We start from the raw sequence: 23,424 nt of genomic DNA, 5'->3' as shown, positions 1-23,424 counted from the left end.
CATTGGATAATTATAATCCTTTTTTTCTCCCCCCAAAATACCCTAAAATGGCTCTATCTGACAGAAATACAGTGCAATCCACAAACATCTGAGCCATATATTTAATTCTAAATTTTCTAGTAGCCACATTTAAAAAGAAAATTGGTGAAATTAATTTAAATTAACATATTTAATATAATAATATATTTAATTTAATATATTTTATTTAAGTTAATATATCTAAAATATTATCATTTCAACATGCAATCAATATAAAAATATTATACACTCTTTTTTGCATGCTAAATCTTCAAAATATGTTGTGTATTTCATAGAGCACATCACAGTTTAGACTAGCCATATTTCCAATGTTCAATAACCACATACCAAGTAGTGGCTATTGTGTTGAACAGTGTAGTTCTAGAATATGTCTAATCTTAGCAATAGATACTTAGCAACAAAGTAAATTGTTTTAACCTAGTTAAGTTAATTGAAATTCAATTGGATTGACTTGAGTTTAACTTATCATGGGGAAGACACTAAATTTTCTTTTTTTTTTTTAAGATTTTATGTATTTATAGACAGAGAGAAATCACAAGTAGATGGAGAGGCAGGCAGAGAGAGAGAGAGGGAAGCAGGCTCCCTGCTGAGCAGAGAGCCCGATGCGGGACTCGATCCCCAGGACCCTGAGATCAAGACCCAAGCCGAAGGCAGTGGCTTAACCCACTGAGCCACCCAGGTGCCCAACACTAAATTTTCTCTAATTACCTGAGGCCAGGGCCACTGGCACAAAGTGAGACTGTCCACTGTAGGCCACTGGGTTTTCTTAGCTCCTAGCATGGCTTCCCCTCCATATAGAGGGGTCCTGAAATTCAGACACTTACAAGGATGCCAAGGCTCACAAGCCAACTGTATGGTGACCCTTTCTATTTCATTGCTTATTAATCTCATTCTCCAAAAGGTGAGAATGAACCAAGAATACCATTTTAGGTTCTTCTTAAACTTCCAACAATACCAAGAACTTGCTTCTTGTTAAGGATTTATAATTGAATATTCTACGATGCTTTACTTACAAATATATTCTAAACTCGATGACTGAACTAAAAGCTATTATCTTTTTAATTTCTCCACATCATGTCTTACCTAAATTCAGAAATGAAATCTACTCCAATTCTTCCCTTCTATCCTTATTCATCTAATTATGACGTATTGCCATCTTCAGAACTTTCCATGTGACACTCGTCCCAAGTTTGTCCCCTAGTATCCATCTGGCCTAACTTAAAAATTTGCTTTTGATATTTATTCTACTCCAAGGGGAAAAACCTCAATGAAGGATACGCTCTCTAGGAAGTCCAACACACACACGTGCACTCACACACACACACACACACACACTTAAAGCCAAAACAATTGCATACCTTAAGATATAACAACAAAAAAACTATAATTGGGGGTGGGACAATTTTAAGGAAGGTGCCACAAGTAGTAAATATACTTAGCCAATTAATAAACTTAAAATTTCTTCAACCATCTCTATCTTTGTCTGAATGCAGAAGTATAACCAGTCACTCAAAGATCACAGCAACCCAGAGCTGGGAGACTCTGCCCCTAAATCTGAGGCATCCTTCTCAGATTTTAGCCCAATGCCCACCTCATCTCAAGCCACAAACATGTTCTTTCTGCTCAGAGTCCAGGAACAATCCCAGAGAGGGCTCACTTGAGCACATGCTGAGATAAGTACACCCACATCCAGTTTGCCAAAGAAAACTAACACATTCTGTATTGTAGATAGTAAAGGACCTTTTTAGAAGATATTCCCTATAATCTTTTTTAAAAATAACTTGTACTATGCAGCCATCAAAAGAAATGAAATCTTGCCATTTGCGACAACATGGATGGAACTAGAGCATATCATGCTTAGCGAAATAAGTCAAGCAGAGAAAGACAACTATCATATGATCATCCTGATATGAGGAAGTGGTGATGCAACATGGGGGCTTAAGTGGGTAGGAGAAGAATCAATGAAACAAGATGGGATTGGGAGGGAAACAAACCATAAGTGACTCTTAATCTCACAAAACAAACTGAGGGTTGCTGGGGGGAGGGGGTTTGGGAGAAGGGGGGTGGGGTTATGGACATTGGGGAGGGTATGTGCTTTGGTGAGTGCTGTGAAGTGTGTAAACCTGGTGATTCACAGACCTGTACCCCTGGGGATAAAAATATGTGTTTATAAAAAATAAAAAATTACAAAAAAATAACTTGTTATTTAGAAGAATTCTTTCCCTGTAAGCAAATCTATACAAAGCCTTTATTTTTCCTGCCACTATCCCCACTTCAAATTTGAGCCAGCTATACCTCTCTTCAGGGCTATTTGGCTAGAAGTGCATGTAGAAAAAAAATTGGTAACCATGTTTATCACAGGAGAGGGACATTAAATTGAGGGTTGAGGAAGGAAGAGAAATGAGTACTTTTATTTTTATTCTTCATTGTTTAATTATTTTTACAATGAGAATACATATTTTACTTCCTTCTTTAATATGGAATATTTCTTTCACCCTAGAAGGATGCCTCCTGTCCCCTTGCAGCCGTTCATCCCATGTGAGCAATCTATCACCCCCTGGTTTTGCCAGTTTCCAATAGTTCTTATAAATGGAATGACACACTGTTTACTGTTTTCTATATGAATTCTCTCACACAACAAAATGCTTTCAAGAATTACCCATGTTGATGTATGTATCAGAGCTCATCTTTTCAACTGCTATTAATTCCACTGCATGAATATATCACAAGCTTTGAATCCTTTCTCCTCTTGATGGACACTGGAGATTTTTCAAATTTTAGACTTTTTTTTTTTAAGATTTTATTTATTTATTTGACAGAGAGAGATCACAAGTAGGCAGAGAGGCAGGCAGAGAGAGAGGAGGAAGCAGGCTCCCTGCCGAGCAGAGAGCCCGATGCGGGACTCGATCCCAGGACCCCGAGATCATGACCTGAGCCGAAGGCAGCGGCTTAACCCACTGAGCCATCCAGGCGCCCCGAGACTATTATTTTTTAAGCTGCTACTAAATTATTTTACAGATGTGTTTGTTAATGCACGCTTTCATTTCTCTGTGGTAAAAGCCATAGTGGAATCACTGAATCATAGGGTAGGTGTGTGTTTAACTTTGTAGGAAACTGTCCAGCAGTTTTCCAGAGTGTTTATACCATTCTATTCATCAACCAAGAAAGTGTGAGAGCTACACATCGTCTCCAACATGTGGCTTTGAAAACAGTATCTCGTGATTTTTCTTTACCTTTCTCAAATAACAAATAATTTTGACCATCTTTCTGAGTAGCTGCTGGCCATTTGTATGTCTTCTTATGGCAGGTGTCTGCTAAAGCCATTTGTCTTTTTTACTGAGTTATTTATCCTTTTATTGCTGATGGGTATGAATTCTTTGTATGTTCTGGATATAATTCCTTTGTCAGATACATGGATTACAACTATTTTCTGCCAGTGTGTAACTTGTCATTTCATTTTCTTAATGGTATATTTCAATGAGGAAGAAGCTTTCATTTTGATTAAAGTCCAATATGTCTTTTTTTTTCTCTTTCATGTTTAATTTTTATGTGTCAATACTATTTTTGTTCACTCCCAAAGTCAGAAAGAAAGTCTACTTTTTCAATGTTGTTTTGAGTATTCTGAGCTCTTTATATCTCCACATAAATTTTAGTATCAGCTTGGTTTTTTTCTTTTAAATCTTGCTGAGATTTTGATTAATATTATATATGTTACATTGGGGGAATTTGTTATCTTCTCACTACTAAATTTGCTAATCCACGAATACGCCACTCCATTTATTTAGATCTCCTTTAATAGCTCTGAGGAATGTTTTATAATGTCCATTGTAAAGGTCTTGAACATCCTTTATTAATTTTATCTTTAAGCATCTTATGTTTATTGTTATCATAAGTAGAGTTGTTTTTAAAATTTATTTTCTAATTGTTTGATTCTAGCTTATAGAAATATAATTGTCTTTTATATTCTGACCCTGAAGAATTCACCCTACTAGTTCCTGTAATTGTGTTGGAGAATCTATATAATGCTGTCTGCAAAGAAAGGTTTTTTCTTCCTTTTCAAACTGGATATCTTCTTGTTTATTTTTTCCTCTTGCCTTACGCACTGACTAGAACCTCTAGTACTCTAATAAATAAAAGTGGTGAAAGTGGTCATTCCTGTTTTGTCCTTATCAACGGGAGAAACGTTCACAATTTCACCATTAAATATGATAGTAACTCTAGACTCTGTAAATTTCCTTTATCAGGTTGAGGTAATGTTCTTCTATGAATTGCTGAGAGTTTTTTATTATAGGTGGATGTTGAATTTTGTCATATGTCTATCTGCGTTACTTAAGATAATCAGATTATGTGTGACTTTTGTTCTGGTAATACAGTGAATTGTATGATTCATATTTGATTGCTGAACCTGCCTGGATTTCCTGGGATGTGACCTACTTTCTCATAGTAGTAACATCAATGTGTTAATATTTTCTTGAGGAAATTTTGATATACATTCTAGGGGGATGTTTATCTGTAAATTTCTTCTCTGTGATATTTTTGCGAGCTTTTGGTACAAGAGTTGAGCTAACCTCATAAATTAAGTTGGATAGAGTCTGTTTCTACTCTATTTCCCAGAGTAATTTCTGTAGAATTGGCACAGTTCTCAGTTTTCAGTTCTGTTTTTCTAGAGCCATCTAGCTATTGCTAACCCATGCTTTTCTTAGCATGTTTCTTAAATATTTGCTAGAAGTCACCAACATAGAAGTATCTGGCATAGAGTTTTCTTATTATGGAAGTTTGTTGATATTAAATGTAATTCCTCTGAAAGAAATAGAGCTATTGAGATACTCAATTTCTTCCTTATTTGTACTTTTGGGCAATATCTTTTTCTTAGTAATTGCTCTAATAGTTAACAATATTCAACCTTATCATAGTTTACTTAGAGTTAATATTGTACTATTTCATATATGAAATCTAAGAAACTTGTAATGATACATCAATATACTAACAATTATCACATCCTATCTTATGCACTATTGTTATATATTTTTACATCTACCATACATTATAAATGCCACAATAATGTTATAATATTTGTTTTAAGCAATCATTTAGCTTTAAATAATTTAAAAGAAAGAAATATATATTGTCTTTTACATTTACCAAAGTATAGCCTTTCTGGTACACCTAGTTGTCTCCTATAGATCTGCAATCCCTTATGGTCAATGCCTTCTGGTATAAAGAAGTTAAAACAAATTATCTCAATTCTTATTTATCTGGAAATATCTTTACTTGACCCTAATTATTGAAGAATATTTGGTACATGTGAGACTTCAAAGTGGACATATTTTTTTCTCTCTTCCAGAGTTTTAAAGGTATTATTCCAGGGTCTTCAGTTCCCATAGTTTTTTATCAGAAGTGATATTTTTCTCTAGATACTTTCAAAATTTTCTATTTGCCTTTGTTTTTCAGCCATTCAACTGTGATGTGCCCAGGGGTGGTTTCTTTTGGATTGATCCTGCTTGGATTTGCTAAGTTTCTTAAACCTAAAAATAGACATTTTTGTTACATTTGGGAAATTTGCAGCCATTATTTTTTATGGCATTTTTTTTCCATCCTAGTATCTTTTCTTGTTCTGGAATTCTAATTACATATTTATTTATCCCTTGATATCATCCTATAGGTCACTGACCATTTCTGTTACTTCAGACTGAAAACTTATCGTTGCTCTATCTTCAAGTTCACTGACCCTTTCCTCTGCCATCTTCAATCTGTTGTTAAGCCCATCAGTGCATTTTTACAAATTTCTTTTTTAATTCTTTATTTTTTATAAACATATATTTTTATCCCCAGGGGTACAGGTCTGTGAATTGCCAGGTTTACACACTTCACAGCACTCACCAAAGCAAATACCCTCCCCAATGTCCATAACCCCACCCCTCTTCTCCTAACCCCCCTCTCCCCAGCAACCCTCAGTTTGTTTTATGAGATTAAGAGTCTCTTATGGTGCGTTTTTACAAATTTTGGATTTACTTGTTCATTACAGTATTTTCATCTGGTTTTCTTTTACAATTTCCATGGCTCCATTAACATTATACATCTATTCAATCATTATGGCCATATTCTTTGTTTAGCCCTTGAACGTATTTACAAAAGCTGCTTTAAAGTCCTTTTCTGCTAATTCCAACATCTGGTCACTTTAGAGTAACTGCTTCACATGGACTGCTTTTTGTCTTGACTATGGGTCTCATTTTTCTTTTTTTCATCTATTATAGTGGCTTTTGAATGTATGAAAGACATTGGTAACAGGTTTTCTGGATTCTGTTAAATTCCTCTGCTGAATTTTAGTTTTACCTCTGTTAGTAGGTCAACGGGACTAGATTAATCTTCAAATTCTCTTTTATTTTGAGACAGCATCTAAAATCTCATTTCAGTACTTTCTAGAGCCATCTAGCTATTGCTAACCCCTGTTTTTCTTAGAGTCTCTCCCACACTTGACAATTAAAGGGACATATACTGATATGCGCAAAGTTTATATGCAGATCTGGTGTCATACATCCCCATTAAAAATATCCAGCCATGCAGACAAGTCCTCTAACTTCTCAAGAAAATAAAATTGTAGCTTTCTGTTATATTCTAGATGCCTATCACAGTATGATCTGAGGATTGCCATCAAACAAATTTTAAAAAACTAGGAACAAGGATACCATCCACCTCTTTTTAAAGGATTAATTTCCCTCTCATGTCTGCATATTTTTGGTTACTCTCTAAAGCTTTTAAATAGGATTTCCAAAAAAATAGCTTGTCTAAGGTTTATAATAGTTACATATTAGAGGGCTAGTATGACATAAGTTGTTCTGCTATTACTGGAACTCAAACATATACTTTTTATTTTAAAAGTACAATGTGGAACTTTTTAAAAAATATATTTTATTGGGGTGCATGGATGGCTCAGTGGCTTAAAGCCTCGGCCTTTGGCTCAGGTCATGATCCCAGAGTCCTGGGATTGAGCACTGCATCAGAATCTCTGCTCAGCAGGGAGCCTGCTTCCTCCTCTCTCTGCCTGCCTTTCTGCCTACTTGTGATTTCTGTCAAATAAATAAATAAATAAATAAACAAACAAACAAATGTATTTACACATTCAAATAAATGTATTTATTTATTTATTTATTTGAGAGAGAGAGAGAGAGAGAGAGAGAGAGTGTGTGTGTGTGTGTGTGTGTGTGTGTGTGCACGAGTTGGGGAGGGGCAGAGGGAGAGGAAAAAGGAGATTCCAGGCTGAACAGGGAGCCCAATGCAGGGTTCAATCCCATGACTCCGGGATCATGACCTAAGCCAAAGGCAGACACTTAACTGATTGAGCACCCCAGTGCCTCAATGTGGAGATTTTGATGTTAGTTGTACAGTAGGCAACAATCTCTCTTCCTCAGTTTCCTGAAAGTCTGATCTGAATTGGGAAGAGGAAGTGGCAGAGTTCAATTCCTAGAGCATGGCTACTGTGTGTTAAGCTAGGGAACATGGGAAGAAGGGTTGATTTTAAAGTCTGTTGAGTAGGTAAAAGTGGAGCACAGTCAAAATTACCTTTGAAAATCCCTAAATTACTCATTAAGTATATATGGTTTTATGTATACAATTCTTTAGACTATTGTATCATTTCCTTTAAGTTTTCTGGGGGCAATGTTTCTTTACAGGTTTTATTTTCTCAACTTATTTCTGCAGGATATCAAAAAGAGAAATTACCTTCTCACCTAAACAAGTATTTGTTTTTCAATGATTGATCATTTAAAAATAGGAATTTTCCATCTTTTTCATGAACATGCTTTGACTGTTTCAGATTCAGTATATCACTAGGTATGACAATAGCAAGAAGCTACATTATTTAATTCTGTCTCTCTCTCTCTCATAAGCATCTATGCATCCACACACCTATAGACAGAGTTGAAGTCACACAACTGCAATATCCATGTAACGCTACTCTATTGTATACAGAGACTCCGACTTGATTTAAGATGGATTCACTTTTTGTTTCTACAGTGGAGCCCTTTTGAATGTAAAATGCCTGACTTTTGATAAACTACATGAGATGTATTTCATTAAGACAAAGAAATTCTTACTCATTGGAGACAGTGAAATACATGTGAAACTTGGAAGAAAGAACATAACTTTCAAGAAACTGAACATAGTCAAAATAGGTAAGAATTTGTATATAGGGGTAAGGTTGCCATTTAGGGATATATGAAGACACTGATTTAGTGTCATAACCTGTAAGTGGAAACTAGACAAAGTGATTGAAGAGATGCATTCTTTTGCTGGTTTTAAATACTATGGTTCACTTTCTCCCCCTATTTTTGACCCCTTCTTTGGCGCCCCAAAAGAAAATTAAAGGTAAGAGAGCAGTATTCATTAGAGACAACAAGGAGGTGAGAAACTTTAAATCTATCTCAGCTTTGCTTCACTAAATTGGTAAAATATAGAGTAAAAGCACAAGTTCTATCTGTAAAAAAACCCCGGAAAAAAAGTCAGAGAAAAAGTCACTAATGTGAAAAAGACACATTAGTCAGAGGGTTGTGCATGTTGGCCACACAGCAACATAGGCCACAACCTATGTGAAAGCAAAGAAGGAGATAATAACAACAAGGTAATTATGAGTATGGGACACAAGAAAGTTGGCTTTTGTCATTTGTAGACTAGGCTGTCAAGGATGGATGGTCAGTTTGTGCACTGTGCAAGAGCATAATATCTACAGGTTCATCACTGGAATTGCAAATATAGATAAATAGACACACACACACACACACACACACACACACACACACACACATAACTGAAAATATGTATCTCTCACTTCTCTGAGAGCAGGTAGAAAGGACAAAGATTCTCAGTCTTCTGACAGACTCCTGGCATTTTAGAGACTCCCGCTGGCACCCTGTCCATCTGAATCCCCAAATCATACCCAGTTCTCTCAGAGGCCCAATTTCTATACCCCAGCAGAAACAAATCTCAAAAACCACATCTGAGGAGCCAAGGGAAAAAAGCAGTAGTGCTTACACCTGGTAGCATGTGCCCCTGTGAAGTGGGAGTTAGGAACCCCTTGGGGTTTTAGAAAGCACCCTTAAGCAACCAGGATGAGAGATAGTGGAGGCATATTACTCAGTAGTACCTTCTTCTGGTTCTTAAAGTTATATTTCATTGGCAGAACTGTCATTTAATTGAATTTAAACTGGAAGTCCCTGATTGAGCTCTAGAACAGAGTTCCCCTGCAACCACCTGGCCCTCACTTACTTCCCTTTCTTTAGGTTTGGGCCCTCTGATAAGGCTAGAGGGGTGACTCCCTCCATTCCCATTAGTCTTGGTGGCGTAAATCTCTTATTGTTCAGATTGTTTCCAGAATAAATAAACTTATAAAAATATTTCTTGAGAAATGAGCTACTTTTCCTAATGTGCTCAAAGGCACCCTTTGGACCAGAGACAGACCTATTTGGAGGACACCTGGCAAGCCACTATGAGATAATGGAGCACAAAAACAAAAGCTAGAGAAGAGCAAGCCTCAGAATCAGACAGAACTGACTTTAAATACTAGCAAACCATTTTATAGAAGCCTGAACTTAATTAATCTCTCTGAGACTCAATTTCCTTGTCACTATAGCGGTAATAAGGGATTGTTGGTGGAAGCTTGTATAACTAAAGCACTTGGTGCTTAGTAGGTGTATAATCGATAGAAGTCTGTTCTTCCCTTTTTGGGAGTCCTTGGGAGATGGGAAAGAAGCAAGGAATTCAGTGTCAGAGGTTTCATTGAGAAGGTGAATCTTAATTATTCTCTTGAATGAAGAGTAGGAACTGACTTGGCACGTGAAAATGTTGACAATATTTTGTGGTTGTCTGTTTCTTTATACCCACCTGCCTTTCCCCTTGTTTCCCCTGGGCACCTTCCCTTTCTATAGTGCATCTAAGAGTAAAAAAGAATAAACTTCCTCTTTTATAAGACATCGAAGGACAAAGGAGAGACTTCCTCTTTTTCAGGATCTCTGGGGCAATGCAGGAAAATCTTAGGTGGTTACCACTATGAGCAAGTGACAATAATAAGTGAGCCAAATTCCACCACATGAGTTCACTTTACTGGGTCAGCAAGTCGGTCTCACAGCCCAAATCAGGTAGCTTAGACTCCAGATCAGTCTACAGAGTAAGAGTTTGATGAGCACATACTCTCTCATTAACAATAGGTTTAGCTTGGATTTTAGCCTATGTGCTCCCCATCTCTGTCTGAGATCAGCCATGCGAAAAAGTGGCTGTCCCACCTTTAGACAACTAACATCCCAGGCTTTGGCGATAGAGTAGCTAAGAACCCAAGACAGGAAAGCTTCTGGACAATAGTGGAGAGGCCACCTGACACGCATGTTTTTCAAAGAATTTAGTACATTTCTCTGGGATCATTTTGCCTAGAATAAAACCTATCTACCTCAATAGCATTTCATATATGGTGCATATGATCCTAAGAGGAACTTTGCATGGCAAGCAGGCAGAAGAAAGAGACTAGAGAAGAATTTAGAGCCAATACAAACTAGATTGAAGTCACACCAGAAGTTATGAGCTTAGGGCCAGGAGGCAGATCCTCAAATTCTATATAGCTGAGACGTGCAAGGCCCCCAGCTTACAATCTGATTTTATTGGAATAACAAGGACTCAAAGTTCAAATACTCCTATTTGGGGGCCAGTTATTAGCAATTTTTCTAGTATTCAAAAGGCAAAGAGAATATGTTTTAGTGTAGAATTGGCACTAGCTGCCATAACAAATAAACCCTAAAACATATGACAGCTCAAACACCAAAAGTTTATTTTTTTGCTCACATAAGAACCAAAATAGGTATTTCTAATTTGTGGTTGATGCTCCTCCAAGCAATATTCAGAGTTCCTTCATTCTGTGGTTCCATTGTCTTCAACATATGTCTCCAAGTGTTAGAAAGGGAATAAGCATAGAGCCATACATGTAAGGTTCCTGGGCCAGGATGGGAGATGGTACACATCACTTCCACCCACATTGCTCACAAGACCACACCCAACTGCTAGGGAGGCTGAAAATCGTAGTTAGGCTTGTGAATCAGAAGAAGAAGAAACGGTTTTCTCAACAACTGTCCAGTTACTGACTCAGAAAAAGAACGTGATTTTCAGAGTAGGTGAATTTTAAAAAGTATAAATGAATTTAAAAAAGAAAATTCCTTTTTAATTTCTTTTTCCTTTCCAGTTAAACCTGAGGCTCCTTTTGACATAAGAGTCATCTATCGCAAGGGAGCAAATGATTTTCTGGTGACATTTAACACATCTCATTCACAGAAGAAGTATGTGAAAGAATTAATGCATGAGGTGGCCTATCGTCAGGAAAAAAATGAAAATGACTGGATGGTATGTAGATTACCCACATTTATCCATTACAACATTCATAAAGATGTATATATAAATATACTTTATAGATAAATTTACATAAAATATACAAAATTTAAAACACTTACATAAAACTCTAAAATAAAAAACTTCTTAATGTTATAAATTTCATTGTCCTGGAGGTGAATTTACCTGGGGAGGGCCCATAGCAATTTTGTGGTCAAAATATACCTTTTCTGGGAGAGTCTGCGTGGCTCAGTCATTAACCTTCTGCCTTTAGCTCAGGTCAGGCTCCCTGCTGGATGGGAAGCCTGCTTCTCCCTCTCCTACTCCCTCTCCTTGTGTTCCCTCTCTTGCTGTATCTCTCTCTGTCAAATAAATACATAAAATCTTTAAAAAACAAAATGTCCCTTTTCCTGAAAGAAGCTTCAGGTTCCACAAAACCTAGGTCTTCTCGGGGCCATCCCATTCTAGCTCTAATTTTTTTTTTCTTGCTCTATTTTTTTCTTTTCATAATGTTTCTAAATTAGGCTGTTGAATTAACAATACAGATTAAGACAGAATCGATCCTCTTTATTTGGGGGGTCTCAAAAAGTACACAACTCTCACAGGCAAATCAGACAAAAATCATGACCAAGCCATAGCCACAGTCTGGGTCACAGTTGTGGAATCAGCCTGAAGTAAGGAAGCGAGTGGAATATTTTTCTTCGTTTTTTTAAAAGCCTGAGTTCTTCATCTGCTTAGTAACAAGATTCATTTGTATCATAATTTGGAGGACTATTTAGACTCTATGAGTTACTGTTGTTGGAATGGTCTAGCTGTCCCGGAAATTTGTCTTGAGGAAAAGACAGGAGGAATGTAGAGTCTCCCAGATTTTCAGGTTTCTCTTAGCCTACTGGCTTAACTTCTGTCTTTTTTGTACCACATGGACAAAAACCAAATGATGGCTTCTCCTTCTCAAGGTGAAGAGTGTCTACTTACCCATACTCTTCCCTTTTCTCAGGCCAGGATTAGCCTTCTTTTTCCACAACATGTTGCTGTATAGTACTTATATTAAATGTAATGTTTGCCCTAAACAGCCTTCTCTGTCTTTCTACCCATCCATCCCACAAACTAGGCTACCTTGATCCTGCCCTCTTGAACCTTCATCTGAAAACGCACCAGTGGAAAAACAACTATAGCGTAGAAAGGAAGGATCTTGAATAAATGATAGTAGGACAGTCAGTTTGCTACTTGCCAAAAAACCCAAGTTAAATGTTTAACTTGCTCCATATAAAAATAAAATAAAATAAAAAAATGATTTAAGGAAATTATATAAAACTGAAACTATAAACTAGGTAGGGAAAATATAGGTAAATGTTTATATAATCTTGAGATGAAGAAGAATATCCTAAGCATAAAAGCAGTAAAAAAAGGCAAAAGATTGATACGTGTGACTACATAAAAATAAAGGCTTATAAATGTCAGCACATAAAATAATCAAAGTCATTAAGCAACTTAGAAATTAGAAATTAGGATTAAATTGTCACGTATACTACTGACAGATGGTTAATATCTTTCCTATATAAAGAGGTCATATAAATCATTAAGAAAAGGACAAATGTGGAATAGAAAAATTAGCAAGAAACTTGGAAATGTCTCATAAATTAGAAATATGTAAATTCAATAAATACATGAAAACTAATAATTGAATAAGTATAAATGTAAGTAACAATGGAATATTAACTTTTTATTGATCAAATTGAAAGATGTTTTTTCCTCCTTAAGGGTAATACACATTTTTGAAGATACTATTGTCTCTATATTGTTATTTACAATATTGTCTCTATATTGTATATTTTCTAGAGAGAAATTATTCCTGCTCACTAACCTTACCACTCCCTTTTATTTCCTTTTGGAATGTGAAATGGGGTAAAAGGGGAAAAAAGAAATTAAAGTATAGAAAGGAAGGTGGGAGCCTGGGAGTGATTTATATCCTCTTGGAATGGAGAGCCCAGCTCACCTGGGCTGAACAAAGGTCACCTGCTCACCTAAACAAAGACTTATGGTACTGTTGTCCTCCTTGACCCCTGGTAGTATCATTTAGGAGCTCACACATGGTCCTCCCCATGTTATAGCTTCTTTTCCTAATGAGAGTATCCATGTGACTGAAGACACTCAACTTGAAATGATTCGGGGGATCTGGGTAGCACTTCTTTTTCAATCCTAGACATGTAACAGCGTACTTTGTTCTTTAGCATGTGAACATATCCAGTACAAAGCTGACACTCCTACAGAGAAAACTACAGCCTGATGCAATGTATGAGATTAAAGTCCGGTCCATCCCTAATGCCAACTATTTTCAAGGCTTCTGGAGTGAATGGAGTCCAACCTTCCACTTCAGAACACCAGAGATCACAGGTGGGAAATGACTGTAGAATCTTTGTGCCCTTCATAGGGCTTTGCATGTCAAAGTGTGTGAGCAGGAGTGAGAGCCAGAGAGACTAAATGAACCCACAAGTTAGGATTCCCCCTAGGGTATTTTTACAGTTTTATAGAATGACCTGCTGTCTTTGCCCCTTTGGTGAAGAACAAGGAAGTGGTGGGAGCAAGGTCCTTAGTTGTTGATCAAATGACTCTACTGGTATCGTCAGTGACTCTATTGACCTAGATGCTCTTGGGAGATGCTAATGCTGAACAAAATGCCCATTGACTACCTCCACTTTACCAATTTAGACTGGAATTCCCATGGCTGGTCTCTGTAAAGTGCCTCTAGGGAACGCCTGTGGTGATGGAAGATGGGCAACCAAATGCTGCTCTTCTGTGCCCCCTTTTTCAGAATAGCAAAGATACCCACGTGGTCTAGGAAGCAAGAATGGCTAGAAAAAAACAAAGAACATGGCTCAGGCAGGCCCCCTGAGGAACAAAAACACCGCAAACATATCTTATCTTTGACGTATGAGGGGAACTGTTCTGCCATCCCAGACTCCCATTCTCAGACTGGAATTTGTCGAGTCTTCAGTACAGAGAATCCACCTCATCATTCTCCTGCAGGGCTTCCTTCTCTTGGTGGTGGGAGTTGGGAAAGAGTTCTGGCAGCTTAATGCCTGTCACTTTTATATTTCAAGTGACAGATGTTCTAGACCTGGTCACCCAGTTCAGTACCACTTACTGAAACCAAAATTCTTAGTTTATAAAACTAGTACATCATCCTATTCGCTGAAAAGTAACTTCAAAGAAATAATAGATGGTCCTATGTTACTAAATAAATTCAAAGCACCCTTAAAGCATCCCCTACTATGTGGTTAATGATTGCTAACCAAGATCTATCCTTGCATTCCAGGGAGGATGGATCCTGTTTTACTAACTATTAGCATTCTGAGTTTCTTCTTTGTGGCTCTGATGGTCATCTTGGCCTGTGCATTATGGAAAAAAAGGTGAACTTTAACTAATAAAGAAGATGGTTACTTGGGGTCCCAGACAGTTGGAGCTCTAACCCTATTTATTGATGAAAAAACTACAAAGGGGAATAAGGCATTTCTGGAATTACAGTGCCCATATTCCTCCCCAGCTGGGGGCACTGGTGAATTTCAACCGTTAATTTCATAAGGGATGAAAATATGTAAATTTGACATAGGACAAACCCTCCTCCCAAACTTTTTCTCCTAACAGAATAGAAAGTATGCCTCCAAAATGTTTGGGTGGCTTGGGGTACCCAGGGAAAATGCAGAATGTATTTGAAAGCTTGAATTTCAACACATGACTTTGTGGGACTTTGCATTCTACCCCATGAAAGAGCCATGTTGGCTTCATTACAAAAATGATGTTTTTGGCACATACCTTCAAGTTATTAATGTTCTAGAAAGCTACCCACAGCACAGAGCCATATATTCTCATAAGACTCCAACTTGAAAAAGAACAACTTAGAGCAATTTCCCTGGGTGACTTAGAAAATATTCCTCATCTCCACCAGAACAAGAGCAGAGGGGAGGAATAAGATGACGACACCTGTATTAGGAGTAGATGAACAGGGTGAGTGTTGGCTTCATAGCTACACCATTGCCAAACTTCACTGTTCCTCTTTCCCAGGGCTCTCTCCCCAGTGCTCACAGAGATGACTGACAATGACCCCTCTGTGAATTGACAGGACACTGAGGCCCAGGGAAAACAAGTCACTTACTCAATCTCACCCACCTAGTTGTAGCAGAGCCAAGACTAGAAATCCACTCTTCTGATTTCTGGCTCAGAACAAATGGAAAGACCTACTGTGCATGCTCCCACACCATTCATTTCCTCTTTCTCAATGTTCCTTCATTTCAGAATTAAACCCATTGTGTGGCCCAGCCTCCCCGATCATAAGAAGACTCTGGAACAACTGTGCAAGAAACCCAAAAAGGTGAGGGCTTCTGGCGCTTCTACCACAATGTTAGAGGCATCCCAGTACCCAAGAATGATATTGCAGGATAGAGAAAAGTTGAACAATAAGTTTTGGTCTTTTGTGCTTCCCATGACTAGGGTCCCTCATGAGATCCTGGCCGTACCACCCTAGAGGTAGGAAACTAAAATGAAGTAAAAGTCTCAGAAGTCTCCCAGGGTGGAGGACATAGCCAGTCCCTTTAGACCTTGATGTGTCAGAGCGTTTCCAGAGGCAGAGTCAACTAGAACATGTGGGTCGTTCTCCAACCTTCTCTGGTAGACCCCTGTCAGAAAGTTCCTTACATCCTTCCATGAACTGAACCTTTGCTTGTGTGTCCCTTTGGAGCACTCTCTATGCCTTCTCTCTTTTTTGGTGCAGAATTTGAATGTGAGTTTCAACCCTGAAAGCTTCCTGGACTGCCAGATTCATAAGGTGGATGACATTCAAGCAAGAGATGAAGCAGAGAGCTTTCTGCAAAACACTTCTCCTCCACAACTAGATGAGACTGAAAAGCAAAGGCTTCGAGGGGGTATGCAGGGCCCCACCTGGCCATCAGAGCATGCAGTCATCACCCCAAAAACCTTCAGAGGAGATTCACCCTTCGGAAGCCTGGCTGGGAGCACCAGTATGTGTGAGGCCCTTGTGCAACCTTCTTCCAGGTCCCCAGACTGCAGGGAAGGTGGCAAGAATGGGCCTCATATGTACCAGGGCCTGCTGCTTGGGTTTGGAACTACAAATAGCACCATGCCCACTCCATTTCCTTTCCAGCCAGGAATCCTGACACTGAACCCAGCTGTCCGGGGACAGCCTGGGCTCACTTCCTTGGGATCAAGTCAGGAAGAAGCATATGTCACCATGTCCAGCTTCTACCAAAACCAGTGAATTGTCAGAAATGCAGGACTGGAACCATGAAGACCAAGATGACCGAGCTCCTACTTACTTTCCCTCATAGGACAAAGAAGACAAAATTAATGCCAGCCCTCCGTATAATCTACAGGATTCAGAAACATAGGTTGGACCACTCCTCCCCACTCCAGGGTCATTTGGCTTGAAGGGAGGAGCACTCTGCTGCAGGCAACCCAAATTATTCCATTATTCCAGAAAGAAAAAGAAGCAGGAAAGAATGAAAGAAAGGGTGGAGGAGAGGAGAAAGGGGGGTGTACAGCAGGAAGAAGGCAAGGGCAGACAGAGGGAAAGGAGAACAGAGATGATATCTTCCATTACTAGGACTCACTGTGTGTCCTGTGCTCTGCACATCTTGTCTCCCTGCATCCTCATGGTAATCCTGGGCACTGGCGCAATTTTTATTGTTATTATTATTATTATTCTCTTTTCTAATGGATAATGCAAGTGAGTCTTGGAGGCGTTAGGTAACTTGTCCATTTTGTTCCCCCTCAGCATGGGGTTTGATGGTTGGCATCTAACTCTGCCCACCGCCCTTCAAGGCATGTACCTTCTCCTTGATTAGGGGTCGTTCCCTTTACAAGTGCCAGACTTCAATAATATGGAACAGGATGACTATATAATTTATCGTCCTAATTGAGTCATTTTGAAAGTGAAAGGGGACATTATAAATACTCATTCCAGGACAAGCAGCATAAGTCAGGAGTTTCCCAGGCATATGGGGACAAGGCCACCAAAAAAAAAAAAAAAAAAAAATGCTAAGAGAAAGAAAGGGTGATGTAGTATGTGAACTACCATGGCTAGCCACGTCTATGAAAACTGAATAAGGCAAGAAAAAGCCACAAATGCCACTTGATTTTGTTTTTCTGAAAAAGGAGAAGCCCAAAATTTCTACTGTTAGTTATCAAACACATGATTCTCTTGCTACCACCACCCAGCTGCATCCCTTGACACAGAAGAATCTGTTACCAGCTCTGGATACAGGTGCACTTGAGCAATAAACCAAGAATAACCTTTCTTTGTGTGTAGAGACTGCCCCAACCCAAACATATCTACAGACTGTCCTGAGTTTTATGGCCTTAGATGCTGCCACAAGCTTCAAGGGAGAATTATAAACATACACAGTGAGTGAGCTGACTTGGCCTGGGTCTTGAAGATAAAGAAGATTTGACATGCGTCCCCTTGCCTTTCTTGGTCTAGATGAATTTCTGGTTATTATCTCAAACCAGGTTAAGACAGCTAAGTAATCGCAACCCAGGGGAGTGCAGGGGAGGTCTCTCCCACAGGCCCCCAGCCCCTGGGCACCTGTAGAATCACACAGGGCAGCTGAGGCTCAGGAAGTCATGAAGGGCATGGGTTCAGGATTTGGTTTGGTTTTGTCCAGGAGTTTGTCCCTGCTGTTGTTGGGGTTGATATTTCATATCTTTTTTTTTTTTCTTTCTGTTTTTAGTTTGTTGAGGAGGTGATGTGTTTTTAGTCTCTTTGTTTTGTTTTGTGATATCTGGGAAGGGGGCTTTAAATTCTGTCTAACAGATCTTATTTGCTGGTTTAGCAGCCTAATTATAGTAAGATCATTTATTCTTCCATTGGGCATTATACCTTACAAATGCTTTTCTCTGAATCAGTGAAGAATATAATCTCACATTCCCTTCATGCTTTTGTGATTTTTAAAGCATTTCCGTAAGCATTATCCCTTTCATTTCCTTGACAAGTGTTTATGGAAAGTCTGCAATATGCCAACCCCAAGGCTGGGTGTGAGGAATCAAAGACTAATAAAGTCGGGGGCCTCATAAAGTGAGCAATCTAATAAAAGTGCCAGCTTTGTAAACAAATGATTATAATCACATAAAGTGCTATAATAGAGGCATGATCATTCAAAGGGCCCTGTTGAAGACAATCAGAGAAAATGCCATATCTGCATGGAGGAAAAGCAGAATCTGCCTGGTGTGTCAACAGCAGAAGACATTTTCCACCAGGTAGACATGTGTTCTTTACCTTTTGTAGAAATGGGAACCAGGTCTCAAAGAGGAGGTCATCACAGGAAACTTCGTATCAGCCTAGTTCTCTGGTACCTTATCCACCGAGGTCCTATGAAGTGTGTTGTTAGCTTTGACTTATGGGAAAACTGGGAGACAGAAAGGACAGGTAAGTCATTCCACCTGAGGTGTGAAGTCAGGACTTAAAGCCCGAAGTTTGTTTCCCTGGCATAATAGACAATCTCTCAAAGAAATGAGAGCATAAGTCTAGAGGAAGAATCCAAGTTGCTCCAGCTCTAAAATCCTGTGTTTCAGTATTGTTGAGTACAGATGATCATTTGAATTTTGTGTGTGAGTGTCTGTCTTTTACTGGAGGGATTTAAAATTATTGTATTATCCTCTTATAATCATAACTGCTGCTAATGTGTGATCTTATACTCAGGGATAATGTATAATATCAGATTACAAGTTAGTTCTGACTGACCTCCTTTCAGATTTCATTAAGAAAGGAAAGCTGGTGAGAGACAGGGCAGAAGGCAGAGATGTAAACTGCTAGTTCTGTAGAGCATGAAATGATTGCTGTTTTGACAGGCAGCTCATTTGGTCAAATAAACAATCCTGGCTGGATCTAGGGAGCCTTGGCGTGTTCAACTGATTTTCCACTAGCTTTTGCCTCACCTGTCCTTCTGGTTTCCATGGAAACTGGCTTCAGAAAAGCCAAGGATAGGCCAGTTCAAATGTGCATATATGTGTTTTCATAACACTTCTGGAGGCACTATAAGATGGAACTGGCCAGGAAGGTGGTGAGAATATGTGGTAAGACAACTGGAATGGTACAGATCAGATGGCATTTGTCAGCTCAGTGGTTTTTCTTTGGGGTTGTTCTAAAAACTCTCCAGAATTCACTACAGTGAAGGTCTCTGATTGGACCACATACTTCCCATGGGCATTACAAACATTTTGCAGAGCTGCTAAGTATCTAAGTATCCATTGTGTGTTACCATCTCATATTTAATTAAATGATATGGAACTCTCTATGCCTGTGCTTGTCGTCTGTGAGGAAAAAGGGACAGAGTGGGCCACAGTTCTCCTCAGCCACTGAACACATTCTGGTGTCATTTGCTGTCATTTTATATTTGGATCTCTAGGGGAAACTCACTTGGTAATTAAGTAATGAATTCACAAATTAAGGAATTAATAACAGTTTGTTGAGTATCTGTTTTACGTTACTTTGTCCTGTGCTAAGCACTGGAGTTACAGAGATGAGATGTTTCCATTTCACCATCACCGGGGGCCAAAGACACACAGGAACAGTTACAATGTCCTATCACATACTTGAAGGCCTGGTATCACCAGGATTCTCAGTTGAAGCAATAAAAACAAATGTAGGCTGATTTTTCAGAAAAGGAATTTAAAAAGGCTACTAGAGTCCTCCCAGAAAATCCAAGGGGATCGAAGAACCAAACATGGAGTACACGAAGCTGTCCCTTCCCTCTAGCACAGGCATCTTCAAAACCTGGTCAACCTCCTCCACCACCACCACCAACCCCAGAGTAGACCCGACCACCATGTCTGGCAGCTTCACATCCCTGGAATCTGCAGTTAGGTGTAACAATGCCTACCTAGCTCAGGTGCCTGGGCTCAAGCAGTGAGAAGCAGAGAAGAGAAGAGCTTGTGTTTGCCTCTTCTGCAGGAAGAGGCTGTGCCTCGTAGATTGGGGTTGTCTCCAAATAAAGGAATGAATTGCTGCCGCTGGCTGAGGAAGGAAACAAACAAACCAGGAGCAGCAATGTGGAGGAAATCACACCTGATGTGGCAATGCAGTGGAAGCAGGAATGTGACAGGAACCTGCAGGATGTTTCCTGGCAGAGAAAGCTGCTCAAAGTCACGGAGCTGTGACAGAACATGGGGCGTTGGGGGAGGTATAGATATAATAGGTGATGCCTCCTTGTCTGCCTCCATTGCAAACAGTAAGGTGTTGGTTTTTCCCAAACGTCAGACCCAGGGCACTTTTATAAAAAGTAATACATTGCTGCCTGGAACACTTTATTTTAATTAAGAACATCTGATTGTATGCCCATTCAGCACTCATCTGTAACAAGAGCAAAGCTGCTCCTTTGGGTTGTGGGTTGTTGACCATCATCTACTCTTTCCAATTTTGCCTTCTTTAAGATGGATAAGGACCTTCAAACACTTAAAAAAAAAATGTAGATGCCTAACTTTGTAAAGGTATTTAATTTTTCAAAATTTTTTAATTATTTTAAAATTAAATTTAAAATTAATTAAATTTAAAATTAATTTTCTAATTTTTTAACTTTTAATTATTTAAACTCTTCAAAGGTATTCAACAGCCCTGTCTCATGCTATCATGTTTTCAGCCCTGTGACAGCATTCTTTCATGACAAGCGTGCCTTTGTCAGTTTTTTTTCAAACCATTGAAGATAGTTCTCGTAGATCCACATGAGTCTTTCTTTGCATACTCAAACTTCATCAGCCTTATAATATGATCACAGTAACAGGTTCGGTTGGCCTACACAAGTCTGAAACACGCAGGACTGACATGGGTGAGTTTATGTTTCACTAGAAGATAACCTGCTAGCAGCCAAGTCTCAGCAGAGGTGTTAACTGTACCTCACAGAGAGAATGAAGCGTGCTGGTTCATTCAGCAGGTGGTTCAGTGGAAGCCATCCAGAGGCAGAGAGTCTGCTGAGCGGTGGCTAAGACGGTATTAAGAGAACTGGTGGGGAGCAATGATTAAGCATTTGACAGGCCAGTCTCAGAAGTTTTGATTTAGTCTTCAGGGAATATACGTGGAAAGATTTTAATCAGGGTTGTGGCATAATAAATTTTATGTGTGTATCAGGGTTAATGGAGGAATCCTGTAACACCTTAGGCTTACTTCTATTCACCACATTGATTTGGCATTATCTGATCTGACTCCCCTTTGGGCTTCTAAGTACTCTGGCAGAGAGAACTGTGACTTACTGGTGTGTATGTGTGTTGTTAAACACAGTACCTAAGAATCAAGAAGGCACTCAATCATAACATGGAATGAATGAATCAGCATGCTAGTGAATGATATTAGTCAGTGTGCTTCCTTATCACCATTCAGGGTAGATTAATGCCAGGATAGGAGGCTCAGAGACACTGCATCCCTGAGAGAGTAGCATATCTGGGCAGCCACGTGTAGGGAGTCGGTTGCCTTCCCCATCCACAGTTACCTCCCCAGCTGCACTCTTAACCACTGTAACCACAGAAGTGGGGAAACAATAGGGTGGGGGAAAGAATTTTTCAAAGCTTCATTTTTCAAAGCTTCATTTCTCTGGTGAATATCTACATTTAATTTTGTTTATTTACTTACTTAGTGTATTTCTGATGCACAGTGAAGTCTAATCTAACTTTACATTTTAATGGCTCATGGCATTTCTGTGGGATTTGTGTATCTCTTGCAATGAGGTAGCTGTTAAGGCAAAGAAAGTATGATGCATAAAACTTGGTGGGTCAGGGGAATACATTAACACTCATGAAAAATACTGGGGAAAACAAATGTGAAGCAAACAACACATGAAGCCCCGGAGGTTTGAAAAACCAAATTTTGATGTTGAATTCTGCAGAAACAGTTGAGCTGATCTGGTGGACCCTCAACTATAAATTAGGAGGGTCAATTCCTTTCTACTCTGGTAAAAGCTTCTCAATGAGAAGAGAACTCCCAGAGGCTGAGAAGGGCTTTTTCTTTTTTTATGACAAATTATTTTGTTACAATTAAGAATTGGACTGGTCATTACAAAAAGGATAAGTAATCAGAAAATATTTTAATATTAAGCCAAAGACACTGTTGTCTACTGATAACAATGAAATACTACTTTTATAGGTTAAGGAATAATTAGCTTAGATAAAAATTTAGGAAATGCTCTTCCATGAGACTGATGAATATGCTGTCAAGTCCCTTCTTCACACATCAATAAACTTTCATGGATTTAAATGTAAGGGTGCCAATGCAGATTTGAGTGATGCTTAGGATTAATTTTTTAATTAAAAAAAGCTTTAGCAAAATAAGAATAGGATATAGGCCAGGGTCTTGCTCAATGGTAAAATATTAAAAGTACCCCATTAAACTTAGAAATAAAACAGAAGAAATTCTACTGTCACCACATTTAACATTGTTTTTGAAATGCTAGAAAGTGCAATTAGACAAGGAGAAAAAGCGAGAGGCATAAATATTAAATAGGAGGAAACTAAATGATCATTACTGGCAAATGAAATGTTTGCAAACTCAAAGGGATCAAGTAAAAAAATACACTAAAAGACACAGAGACTTTATTAAAGCCTTTGACTATAATATTTCCACTTGTTGAATTATTTCTTTAAATCTTCATTGAATATTTATTATGAAACAAATACTTGCTTATTCCTCAAAATTTAAGAAACACAGACATATATGATGAAACAAGTAAAAGACCTCATTCTCCAATTCACTGCTCAGAAATAATCATATTTAATAAGTGATGTGTAGTCTTCCATATCATATTGTTTCCATATTGTTTTAAATATCATATGGAGAAATATGTGTTCAAGAAGAGCCTGCACAAGTCTGGAGAAGAAAAGAATTGAGAAGAAACTGACCAAATGAGTGATTTTGACATTTATTCATTTTTTAAAGATAATATAAATTACACTCATTTTATATTTAGAAATGACAAAATGATAAAAATTATCAGTGCAAAAAGCTACAAAGTTACTTGCCTAGAAATTATA

The 23,424-nt window shown here is 38.5% G+C and overlaps 1 protein-coding gene across 2 annotated transcripts in view; it reads left to right on the top strand.

The window, feature by feature from the left end:
* IL7R (interleukin 7 receptor) overlaps positions 1-19,704 on the top strand; it is a 31,623-nt gene extending 11,919 nt beyond the window's left edge. For both annotated transcript variants that reach the window (XM_082724234.1, XM_082724235.1), the window contains 6 exons: positions 8,053-8,210; positions 11,258-11,415; positions 13,632-13,794; positions 14,717-14,810; positions 15,694-15,769; positions 16,169-19,704. In XM_082724234.1, coding sequence (XP_082580360.1) covers positions 8,053-8,210; positions 11,258-11,415; positions 13,632-13,794; positions 14,717-14,810; positions 15,694-15,769; positions 16,169-16,672 — 1,153 coding nt within the window. In that variant the 3' untranslated portion in view covers positions 16,673-19,704. The remainder of the gene's footprint in view (positions 1-8,052; positions 8,211-11,257; positions 11,416-13,631; positions 13,795-14,716; positions 14,811-15,693; positions 15,770-16,168) is intronic.
* Positions 19,705-23,424: the final 3,720 nt, after the last annotated feature.

The sequence above is a fragment of the Mustela nivalis genome (assembly GCF_964662115.1).
Source record: "Mustela nivalis genome assembly, chromosome: 3".
Taxonomy (NCBI): domain Eukaryota; kingdom Metazoa; phylum Chordata; class Mammalia; order Carnivora; family Mustelidae; genus Mustela; species Mustela nivalis.
This window is presented reverse-complemented; position numbering and strand designations above follow the sequence as displayed.